The sequence below is a fragment of the Salvia miltiorrhiza genome, chromosome 5 (assembly GCF_028751815.1).
Source record: "Salvia miltiorrhiza cultivar Shanhuang (shh) chromosome 5, IMPLAD_Smil_shh, whole genome shotgun sequence".
Classification (NCBI taxonomy): Eukaryota; Viridiplantae; Streptophyta; class Magnoliopsida; order Lamiales; family Lamiaceae; genus Salvia; species Salvia miltiorrhiza.
In genome coordinates, this window is record NC_080391.1 from 41,153,147 (window position 1) to 41,165,600 (window position 12,454).

The following is a 12,454-nucleotide window of genomic DNA, read 5'->3' on the forward strand; positions in this document are numbered from 1 at the left end:
AAATAGAGCACAAAGGTACAAAACAAGCTCGAATGCGTAGCAGGAAAACTCACAAAATCATCACAAAATAGGGCTAAATAGTCAGCATCATCGATGGGGCAAAATGCATTGAAGAGACTCTCAACGTCTCCAAAATTGTCAGAAAACTGTTCAATCTCCCGAACAGTGGATCTTCCCTCTCCAGACTGACTGATAAGGACGCAAATCAAACTCTCAAGTCTGCAATGAAGGACGAATCCGAATCGACGGAGAGTCAAGTTACTCTTTCCCATCTTCATCCGGAGTTTGCCATGCTGGGCAAAATTATCCAGAAGTGCTGGATAGGTGCTACAGGGACGCCCGACAAAGCTTCTCAACCTCAAAAGAATGTCATGGCAGCTCTTATGGAAAAGGAATGCTTCAACTGGGAAGAAGCTTACCTGAAGCTTCTTTACAACGAGGCTCACAACACAAGGCCGGCGACGATGGTTCGACAAGGGAACAGGGTCTCTCAAATCATCATAGAAGGAACAAAGAAGCACAAGTTTGTGCGATGGCCAAAGATGATCGAATTCACAGATAGCCTTCGTCTCTTCAAACTGGCAAGAAGATATCACAAACCTTCTCCGAAGACGAAGGTAATTGATATCTCATCTCCACCATCATCTGACTCTGATGATACACCTGATTCACCGCCATCAAAATCTCCTGCTCACACAAATGTGCCACGCCGAGTTCGTACCAATCTCCCTAAAAGACCCTCCAAAAGACCTACTGAGATGCCTTGGAAACTCTCTCCAAAATCCAAAGACAAAGTAGTTTTGGAAACTGTCCCAGCACCAACCCCCATCCTTCTTTCAAAAGGAACTCAGGAAGTAGTTGAACTTCAGACCGAAGCTCAACAAAGTGCTACAAATCACCTCCGACGTATAATTGGTGATGTTGATACGTCATCAAAAGTCTACCGGAACCTTCATAGACTTCTTACGTATACCTTCCTGAAGACGGTGCCATGCCCAAGAATCAGCAGTCTTCACAGCCCTGAAGCCGAAGATTCATTCGAGATGGAAGAGGCTTCCCTAATTAGCCTCTTTCATATTGAAAGTGTTTGAGATGTAATTCATGACTTTGACAAATTTTCCATGAATTACTTGTACATGTCACTCAACGATGATGCTGAAACGCCAAAGACGTCTGAAGAGCCTCTCACGATAGAACAAGTAACTGTTGTTCTCAGCTCTCCAGTTGGTGACACTGATCAACCAGCAGAATCAATTGCTGATCCTGCTGCTGCTGAACAACCAATGACTGATTCGATCAGTCAACCGGATTTGCCATCTACGCCTCCAACAAATCCTGCTGAAGCAGACCGGAATTGCATCCCTGAAGCTGTTGCTACTTTACCAGAAGAAGAACAGAGATCAGCTGACAATGCTGATCGCCCAATGTCTGAAGAACGAGTCGAAGAAATCCCCAAGTCTCCTCCGCCTTCAACGACATCACTCTTGAACACTGATAAGCCTACTTCACCTGAAGACAAGAACATCAGTCAAGAGCAATCAATTCCTCTGCCTTTAGCTGAAGGAAGAACAGAACGTCCTGCTCCAACCAGCCAACCCGAGGCTTCAACATCCAAAACCAATGAAGATCGTCAGCAAGTGCAGAATTCTTCTGCCGAATCAGATGTTCCAATAGAACACGTAGAGCTTCCTCGCGCAGAAGGACCAGTTCTATTTGATTCAGATTCCGAAACTGACGAGCTTCTTACTGTCTGGAAGCACAATCGGCCACACAGGAATCTACTACGGATCTCTGATGATGCTGAAAAACCGATGGATGTTCTGCTTGAGCAGCTTGCTGATCAACGGCTTGAAATCGACTTACTCCAACACGAGCTCAAACGACAGAATATTTACGGAGAAAAGTTCGTGAAGAAGCTTAAAGAAGTCGAGAAACAGGCAACTGAAGACATGGTCTATCATGCCGGCTTGATCAATGAGCTCCAACAACGGATAGAAGCATAAAAGAAAGCTCTACTCAGATACAAGGTTGAAATGCTTGATCCAGAGAATGGTCTCCCCAAAATTCGGAAGGATCACGCAGAATTGTACACACTCTTCCTCGAATCAGAGATTGAAAGGAAGACACAATACATTGGACTAACTGACAAGATCCGGGAAATGGAACTTGAGTTCCTACAGACGTTCATGCCGAGAACCGAAGTCAAGGAACTAGTTGCAAAGACAGTACAGCCTATCCTGGAATGACTGTCATAGGTGGAAAGGAAACTCCAACGAACCAAGGAATCTCCTGACTCCGCTCTCCTTCAGAAGATGTTCAATGATCTTCAAGAGTTACAAAGCCGACTTCCTCCTGCTGATGCCAAAAAGGGGGAAGAGGATATAATGGAGCGCATGCGAAGAGAAGCGGAACTGCTCCCCTCTGTTTTCAAAAGGGTTGAAAACAGAGCTGAGGAAATCACTGCAAGGGTTGCTCCCACTTTTGCCTCAGTAGAAGCCAGCAGAAAGAGAAGCAGAGAAAGCTCCTCAAATGAATCAGAACTGAAGAAGAAGAAAACTGTCGACTTCAGCTCAACTCTAGAGGAAGGTCAGAAGCTTGAACATTACCTCAAGAATGGATTGATTGTATCCCATCTGGAAAAGTTTGAGCGACCAGATAAATGGATACCGTCAGAGTTGAATGACTGGTGGGAGAAAATCAAGGAACGCTACACCAAATGGATGGTGTTTGCAAAAATCCAAGGTGACAAGGAGCGCAGGTATGAAGCCTGGAAGTACTTCCTCATGCAATTGGAAGAACGAGATCTTGTTCGCCGAATGCTGGAAGCTCAGAAGGAATATGGAAAAGGCATTCCTGACCCTCAGAAGAAAGTAGTGACTCCACCAAGGATCAAGAATGGAGTCGACAGAGAAAGGATCAAGAAAGAAGTCAGAACAGTTTGCAGAATTTGGAGCATTCATCCAGACTCCAGGGAAGGCAGAAAGATATGGGAAGCAGTCTTCAAACTCTACAATCAGAAACCTTGAGTCAGTTGAATGTCCTCTGTAATGTTCTTTTTCTGCTCTCAAGTTGTAATTTAGACTGATGTTTTGTCAGTCTTTCCGTAATGAAAAGAACAACTTCTTATTGATCTCAACCTGAAGACAATAACTCTTTGTCCAGGCTCTGATTATGGTTTTTCTGTCTTCTTTTTGTTCTGTTTTAGAACTGTTTTCGTTCTTGCTCTAAGTACAATTTTTTAGGTTCTATTGTTAAGGGGGAACTGTTTTCACCCCATGATTAGAACTTGTACTGTGAGTTCAGTCTTTTTGCTGTCTAGAACTGCTGTGTGGTTTTGGCATCATCGAAAAGGGGGAAATTGTTGGGAACCTTGTGGAATATCCTAACCTTTGTTTTGATGATACCAAAATTCGTAGGACTTATATGTAATAGACTAGAATTGTTTTGAACTCAAGTGTTAGAGTTCGTTTCTAGTTTAGTTGCGGTGTCAAAGACTGAAGACTGAAGACTGAAGAACGAAGACTGAAGACTGAAGACTGCAGATACCAACTGAAGTATCAGTTGAAGACTGATTATTTAATGCGCGCAAAGGACTGATACTAAAGTCAAGTATCAGTTGAACATTCCTCCTAGGACTGATCTTCCAACGTTCAGAGGAAGCCACGTACGCACAAGTACAGCCGCATTAAATGCAGAGATCTCAGAATATCTTATCTCTGCAGAGGTCATTCCTATCTGGTGGTTACTTTTCAGAGATGTCACATCTCCTGTCCATCAAAGAGAGCCGTTTCCACATAGACAAGGAACCTCGAAGATTGAAGCCTCAGCCCAAATTCGAATTGCTCTCCAACGGAAGAAATCTTGAGGACGATTTACGCCAACGGATCTATTCAAGAGTTCTCCTACAAATAGCGCTCGAGGATCACTTCAACCTTCACCGATTCAACGACATAAGCTGAAGCTCTGCCGAAATTGCTACTCAGCCTAAAGCTTAACCGCCCCAAAGCTTGAATCGAAGAAGAGAATTCCAAAGCCAAAATCAGTCACTGCTGATTACATACATTCTCTTAGACCCTAGGCATATATCTGTTTACCCAGAAGCCAAGGTCAAACTTGCTTCAAAGAACTTGTTCTTTGTAAGTATAGTTGGCACTCGTTCAAACCTCCCCCCATAAGAGTGTTTGAGTGGTTCGGAGTTCAGGAAGGTACTCTGAACTCTGAGTGAAAAGTCTGAGCACGAGGTGTGCTTAGCAGGGAAATCCTACGCGAGGTGTGTGGGTGCTGAAGAAGGGTTTTCTTCAGTTTACGGTTGTGTGCACCAGGCAAGCACACGGGTACGGTTTGCAGTGCACCAGTGAAGCACTTGCGGAGTGGATTGTTGGTCTGATCAACCAACCGTGGATGTAGGAAAGGGTTTTTCCGAACCACGTAAAAGTCTCTATGTTATTTACAGCTTTCAGTTTTACATTCTTACTTGTGCTATTTCAATTGATAAAAATGAACACTGAATAACAGCAAAGAGAAACCTTAATCCAACAACCTACTCCACCGAGGCTATTACGAAACTAAGTTTAATTTTCGCTGCGTATGATATCAATCTGACTGAACTATCCTCTGATAGTAAGGAAGAGTGATATCATCTCTATCTTTGCAAACACGACTGAAGCCCTTACTTGGATCAGTTAAGTTCCAGTAACTTAACTGATAACACATTACTGAAGAGCTTTCAGTATCAGTCGTCAACCCTGTTGGTCAAAACTGATTTCAGTAAAACAGGAGTCCTTGTTTGCATGCAAAGTTTCGTTTTGATCTCTGACTGAGATCCCTCTGATTGAGGTCAGTAGATTAAGTCAAAAACAGCCTATAGGTGTATTCCCCCCCCATACACCTATTCGAGACCCTCTGGACCTAACATCTCTCAACTGAGTCGATGATGAAGAACAGCTGCTAACCCCAGCTTTAAGTGTTGAAGATGATATATCTAACTCATGATCTGGACCGTTGATGATAGACGCACCAGATCAGTCCTTGAGCAATAAAACAGTAACATATAACAGCCACGCATGAAAGAATAAAATATGACTTGTTTTTGCTACTTAGTCCATTTACTCTTTATAATATCAAAACAGAGATACATATTAAAAAAAATCGTGAAAATGAGATGGAAGCGATGACTCTCTCCAAAAAACCCTAGCCGCCGTCTTCTCCATGGCTACGACGACAACCGTTTGCTCCGGCAAAACTGTTATGACTTCGACTAACACAGCCTCTCCCACCTTTCCGAAGGTCTCTACCAATTTTGATCCACCACTGCCACGAAAGCAAACATCCAGCACTGATAAGGATAATACTAGGGTTTCTGAAAACCCTAACGCAGCCATGACACCTTCGATGAACCATGCGCTTGTTGCGGATACTGATGTCATCGGAACTTCCTCCACGACTGACAATCCTACGACAGCTCTTAAACAAACGTATGCTGCAGTTATGGGTCCACGTCCGGCACGCAAGCCAGATATTCTAGCCCATACTTTTTTCACGTTAAAGTCGGAGCAGCAAGGGAATGAGGTTGCTTTTAATATTCCTTCGTCGTTGTACCAGAAGCAGGTCTCTGAATTTCCACACGCTCTCATTGGCCGACTTCTTTTGCGCAAAGGGGATAAGCCGAGGCCAAACTTGGTGCTCAAGCAAGAGTTGCAGCATACATGGAATATTCAGAAGCCTTGGAGCCTTATTCCCATGGGAAAGGGATACTTCACTCTAAAATTTTCATGCGCTGAAGACAAAGTCAAGGTGAAAAAACAGATGATTTGAGATCTTACGACATGTACTATTCGGATCCGTGAATGGGTCAAGATGTTTGATCCTTATAGGGAAATTTCCTCGCTTTGCCATGTGTGGGTTAGAATCTATTATCTTCCTGTAGAGTGCTGGTATTCGAAGATTATCACGGGAATCGCACGGCATATCGGTCTTTCGTTAAAACTGGATTCTGCCTCTGCTTATGGGGAATTTGGCCATTTCGCTAGAATTCTTATAGAAGTTGATTGAGCTTTACCTCTGCCTGAGACTCTCTTAGTTAACTGCGATGAAGGTTCTTTTTACGTGAAATTTAGTTATGAACAGCTGCGCCTTTTCTGTTCCAGATGCAAGATTACGGGCCATTCTATATATAAATGTAAGAAAGTGGAAACCAAGGAACAGGTCGATAAAGCTACTATTGTCAGAAATAATGAAAAGGAGAATAAGAAGGCTAAGCAAAAACATGTGAAGAAGGACAATAATTCTTTTGGTTGCTTATCCCCGGGATGCAGAGATCAACAGGATCACGATGACATATATGGGCCAGATTTATTGGAGAAATTACTCGTAGATACTAAATCGGGACCGGTTGATGATGATTATGAAGCGGATGGTGGAGATGACTCGGAGGAGGAGTCTTCGGATGATCAGGATCAATCGGATCATCGTCAGGAGGAGGAAGGGGAGCACACAGATGAAGAAGTGGAAATTGTGTTTGATGAGAGGGATCAGGAAGAGGATTTTCAGCAACAGAATCATGCCATAACAGGCATGCAACAATCTCCTGTGCAGCGGAGCAAAGAGCAAATGCCTGTGCATCAATCTAAGAAGGAGGATGACTGTTCTTTAAAGGGATAGGATAAAGTTCCTATAGAGGAGCTGCCAGCAGCGGACACTTTCAAAACTCCGATGGGGACAACTTCAGTGGAAGGAATTTTGGAACATAAGATGAAAGTCGCACGAGTTGTGGACTCTATTGTTACAGCTCATCCTAAGGAGAAGAAACATCAACAGAAAAAAAGAGGTCGGCCGCCGAAATCTGAACAAACAACGCGGAAAGCTGTTCAGGATGATAGCATTAAGGGTAGGCTCAGGAGGCATGAACAGGCGGTGCGTAGGCCGGAGCAGAGGCCTAGTTCTTCTTCAGAGAATTATATACATAAGCGTATGAATGCGGCTATTGAGGCATGGCAACAACCGCGGGCTTATACGTTGGATAATACTAATACCCCAAGTCCTCGTTCAATGAACAACGTTATGGCAAGAAGCTGGGCTGCAGAAGTGGAATTGGAGGACACTCCGACCACACATCAATAATTTTTTAATGAATATTCTGGCTTGGAATGCCCGGGGTCTCTCGGACGAATCTAAACTTATTCTCAAAGAGCATTGTCACTCTTTTTCTCCTATGGTTGTGGGCATTCTTGAACCCAAGATTAAGTATACTAAAGTCCCGACTGGTTATTGGCGGTCTCTCAATCTCATTCCTTGCCATGAAAATAAGATAGATAATAAACGTCCGAACATTTGGGTTCTCACTCATCCGAATGTTGTGGCTAATACTATTTTTTCTTCTGAACAGGTTGCGATTATTGATTGTATTTGGACTCGTTATCAGTTTCGAGTGGCAGTAGTTCATGGTTCGAACTCTCAAGTGTTGAGACGGCAATTATGGATTGATCTTCTTAGCTTTGCTGACGAAGCTACGGTCTTTATCGGGGATTTCAATGCGATAAAGGGAGCTCATGAGAGAAGTAGTGATTGTATGCCGAATGTCACTTCTTGCCGGGACTTCTGTGACTTCATTGCTGCTTCTAACTTTATTGAACCTCCTGCGGTGGGACTTAAGTTTACTTGGTCTGGTCGGAGGTTCATGCCTTCACATGTTGAATCCACTTTGGATAGAGCCTTAATTTCCATGGATTTTGCGGATTACTGGAGCTCTGTGTACACTCAAATTCTTCCCCGCTTGACTTCTGATCACTCGCCCATTGTTCTGCGCTGCTGCCAAATGCTTCACACTGGACCGCATTTTTTAAAATTTTTGCACATGTGGACCCTTCATGAGAACTTTCAGGATACTGTGCGAAATTCTTGGATGGAGGAGGTCTCTAGCCGCTGCCCGATTTACAAAGTAATGTACAAACTTAAACATTTGCGGGGTGTTCTAAAATCTTGGAATCATTCTGAATTTGGGAATGTTGACACGATGATCGCGGATTCACAGGACAAACTTCTTGATGTTCAATCGCAGATAGCAACTTCTGGCTACACCGCGGATTTGTTTGATGCAGAGGTGGCTCTTCAAGCCAATATCAATAAGGTTCTCACTAGGAAGAACAGTCTTCTTCAACAAAAGAGCAGAATCTCGTGGCTTAATGATGGTGACCGCAACACTGCTTTCTTCCACTCCATGCTTAAGTACACGAAAAAACCACACATGATATCTCATCTCTCTCTCGATAACGAAGTGGTTTATGAGCAAGAGACAATTGGTAATCATATTATCGATTATTTCACTAAGCTTTTTGAGGAGGATAATCAGGAGGAGCTGGATATCACTAATATCGAAGCTATTATTGATGAGGTGGTGGATGACCATCATAATGCTATGCTTACTAGAACTCCCGATGAAGATGAGATTAAAGCCGCTATTTTTGGGATGGACGCTAGCAGCTCTCCTGGTCCGGATGGCTTTTCTAGAAAATTCTTTCAGACGTGTTGGGATATCATTAAACTTGATATTTGGAGGGCCGTGGAGACTTTCTTTGAAAAGTCCTACCTCCCTGTTGGATGCAATTCAAGTGTCATGGTTTTATTGCCTAAAAAAGAGGTGGTTCACTCGGTCGCCGATCTCAGACCTATTGTGTTGTCTAATTTTTTCTTCAAAATTATTTCTAAGATTCTGGCCAATCATCTCAGCACCGTTGCTTCTAAGTATGTCAGTGATAATCAATTTGGCTTCATCAGTGGCAGGTCGATACATGATTGCATCATGCTCGGTTCTGAGGGTGTTAATTGTATGAAACGCTCTGGCAAAGGCATTAACATGGCATGCAAAATTGATATTAAGAAGGCCTTTGATACCTTGAGATGGGATTTTCTTCTGGCGGTTCTCAAGGTCGGCGGCTATGAGGCTAAATTTATTAATTGGATTCGCATCATTCTGAATTATGCTCGCCTCTCTATTCTCTATAATGGTCATCTGCATGGTTATTTCGCTTGCTCACGTGGAGTTCGACAGGGGGACCCTCTATCTCCTATTCTTTTTGGCATCGCTGAAGACGTTCTTAGTGCTCTCTTCAAGAATTGTGTTGCCTCGGGACATTTCACTCCGATGACTATGTGCAGAGCTCGTCCTTTTCCCACTCATCTCTTCTATGCTGATGATATTTTGGTTTTCTGCAAAGCTTCGGAGCAGAATGCTCAAACTATAAGGAATATCCTTACGTTTTATGGATCCATATCAGGTCAGCTTTATAGCTCTGAAAAATCTCATCTCTACTTCGCGGATAAAGTGCCTACTGCTCTTAGAAGGGCTATTGGTAGGGATGTCAATGCAGCCCGAAACTCGTGGGCCGACCCGAATAACCCGACAAAATTAGAGGGTTAGGGTTGAAAAATCGCAACCCGAAAAAACCTCCAGCCCGATTAGCCCGCACCCGACTAACCCGGAACCCGATAGGGCTAGCCCGAAAACCCGATGGGCTGGCCTGGTGGGCTGACGGAATTGTGACTGATGCATCCAGTTACAATTTCTGCTATGTTTAGATCTATGGTATTTGCTTAAATATATATAAGTAGCCTCTTTAAAAAAAGTGAAATTGATTAGTTAGAATATATATGTGTGTGTGTGTGTGCAATCTCATTAAAAAAAAGTGAAATTAATTACGGATTTTTTGTAGAAATTGATTATTAGTATCTCATTAGTTAGAAATTAATTATTAGTATCTCATTTTAAAGTGATACCAATTTTTTTTTTTTTCTGTCAATGAGACGTGCATGGAAAATCCACTAATTATTCAGTAATAATCCAAATTGATTCTAGTGCATTGATACATGTTAAATTTTACTATCTCATTTTAATATAATTTTGTTTATGTAATCTTGAATATCTTATATTTTTACATTTCATGCTTTGTCATATAATTTATATCTTTAATATCTATGTATATTTTATATATTATACATTAGATCATTAGGAATAATAAAATATAAATGATAATTTTATTTTTACGCCTTTGACCTGATTAGCCCGATGGGCTAGCCCGAAACCCGAAAGTTTAAGGTTAGGGTTGAAGATTTACAACCCGAAAAAATCTCCAACCCGATTAGCCCGCACCCGACTAACCCGGAACCCGATAGGGCTAGCCCGAAAACCCGGTGGGCTGGCCCGATTGACATCCCTAACTATTGGTCGTACCATTGATTTCTCGGCAAGCTCGCTGCCCTTCAACTACCTTGGGGTGCCTCTTTTCGTTGGACGAACTCGAGCTTCCTATCTCCGACCCATACATGACCGTATTATTAATAAATTTGCCCGTTGGCGAGGACGGCATCTTTCGATGGCTGGGAGAGTCTGTTTGGTCAAATCGGTCATCCAAAGTTCTCTTACTCACTCTATGATGATTTACCGTTGGCCTCGTTCACTTTTGAAGGTCCTAGATGCTAAATGTCGTAATTTTATTTGGACTGGTAATACGGAAAAACGGGCTGCTTGCCTTGTGGCATGGGAGAGAATTTGCGCTATCAAAGAAGAAGGGGGTCTGGGTGTTCGCTCTTTCACGCTCATGAACAAAAGTTTTCTTATGAAACGTGCGTGGAGCATCATATGTGGTGATAAACTTGGCTTAGATATCATGAAGCAGAGATATTTGAAAAGTTTTGGGTAGGTGAAAACGGTTATGGTTCCTTCATCCGTCTGGCTCGGTATTCGGACTGAGGTCGAGCCGCTTATCCATGAATCTTACTGTTATGTTGGAATTGGGGATTTCATCAATTTTTGGAATGACGATTGGGTAGGTTACTCCATTGCTCAAAAGTGTGGTGTCCCTCACTATGTACAAGCTTTTCTTAACTACCCAATTTCGGATTATTTCTATGGAGGTGTTTGGCATTTTACTCGTGAATTCGTTGACACCTTCCCGGAAGTCGTCCGCGACATTCTGCTGCTTCCGATGGGAGAGGGGCAAGATGTGAGATTGTGGAAGCCTTCACTTCGTGGAGAGGTCACTGCCACTCTGGCTTTTGCACATCATTGTTCTCGTTTTCCGACTGTCCGTTGGGGCACTTAGATTTGGGAGAAGTTTATTCCCACAAGGCGGTCAATGATCTGTTGGAGATTGATTCATGGGAGACTGCCAACTTTTGATAATCTTATTAGGCATGGGTTCATTATGCCTAACTATTGTCCCTTATGCTTTGATGACTTTGAAACAATGGACCACATTTTTTGGAATTGTGGTAAGATTCGTCCCATATGGAAAGAGTTCTTGGATTGGTTTAACCACGGGCATGATACTCATAATTCGGACATTATGAGCATGCTTGTGGCTGCTTGGGGGTATTCCTTCAGCTCGCAAGTCGCGAGTTATTGGAAGGCAGGAATAATCAATTTAATTTGGGCCATTTGGATGCAACGTAACTGTTGTATTTTCGAGGATGGAAAGTTTGAGGCTAAACGGATTTTACATTCGGTCAAAGTGGCTTTTCGCGAGATGGATCAGAACTTTAGTCTTAGCTCGATGAATAACAACTGCGAGGATTTGATAATTCTTAGAAAGATCGGCATTAAAGGATGTGCTTCTCCGCCGTCGGATTTTATTAATGTCTACTGGTGGCCTCCTCCCAATCAATGGATTAAAGTAAATACTGACGGCTCGGCTTTGGGAGCTCCGGGAAAGATTGTGGCTGGGGGTGATTTTAGAGATAATCACAGCTTGGTTAGAGGTTGCTTCCATGTCAAAGGTGATCTGGGGTACGCTTTTGAAGCAGAATTATTGGCCGTCATCACTGCCATTCAAATCGCTCATCATCGTAATTGGTATTATCTTTGGGTGGAATCCGACTCCACTTATATTGTGAGTTTGCTTACGACTCGCTCTTTGACTGTTCCTTGGCGTTTCTTAGCCTCTTGGAGAAGGGTTATTGCTTTGTTGGAAAATTTTACTCTCCATATTACTCATATTTACCGTGAAGGTAATAAGGCCGTGGATATCATGGCCTCTAATAATATGGAAGAAGGCTGGTGGCCGGCTGAAATTGAGGCTATTAAAGATGTTGTTCGTCTTGATATCTCCACACACAGTCATCTAAGGATGATTCATTAGTTATTTCGATGTGTTGGCTGTTTTAGTTTGGGGCTTTGCCTGAGACCTCGGTCTGGCTTCACTTCAGTTTTCTCAGCTCTCAGTTCGGCTGGGGGTGGGCTGTTATGATTGTTCAGCTTTGTTGGATTCAGCTTGTGGTTGGGGATGATTGTATTTTTGTCAAACACGTTATGGGCTGTTCTTCGTGGGTTTCTTTCTTAGATTATGTGTGTAGATGGGCTGGAGCAAGTTGGCGGGCTGCGATCTCTTTCACGAGGGTGCTGGGGAGATGGAATACGAAGGCTTTCTGCTTTCTTTATGCTGGATTTTTCATCAAGAAGTGG

General features: G+C 43.0%; 2 protein-coding genes across 2 annotated transcripts; both read left to right on the forward strand.

The window, feature by feature from the left end:
• The first annotated feature begins 1,136 nt into the window (after positions 1 to 1,136).
• On the forward strand, positions 1,137 to 2,003 carry LOC131025939 (uncharacterized). The gene has a single exon (XM_057955717.1). It carries the CDS (start codon positions 1,137 to 1,139, stop codon positions 2,001 to 2,003), a length of 867 nt encoding a protein of 288 aa, XP_057811700.1.
• Positions 2,004 to 11,240: 9,237 nt separating this feature from the next.
• On the forward strand, positions 11,241 to 12,131 carry LOC131025940 (uncharacterized). The gene has a single exon (XM_057955718.1). It carries the CDS (start codon positions 11,241 to 11,243, stop codon positions 12,129 to 12,131), a length of 891 nt encoding a protein of 296 aa, XP_057811701.1.
• Positions 12,132 to 12,454: the final 323 nt, after the last annotated feature.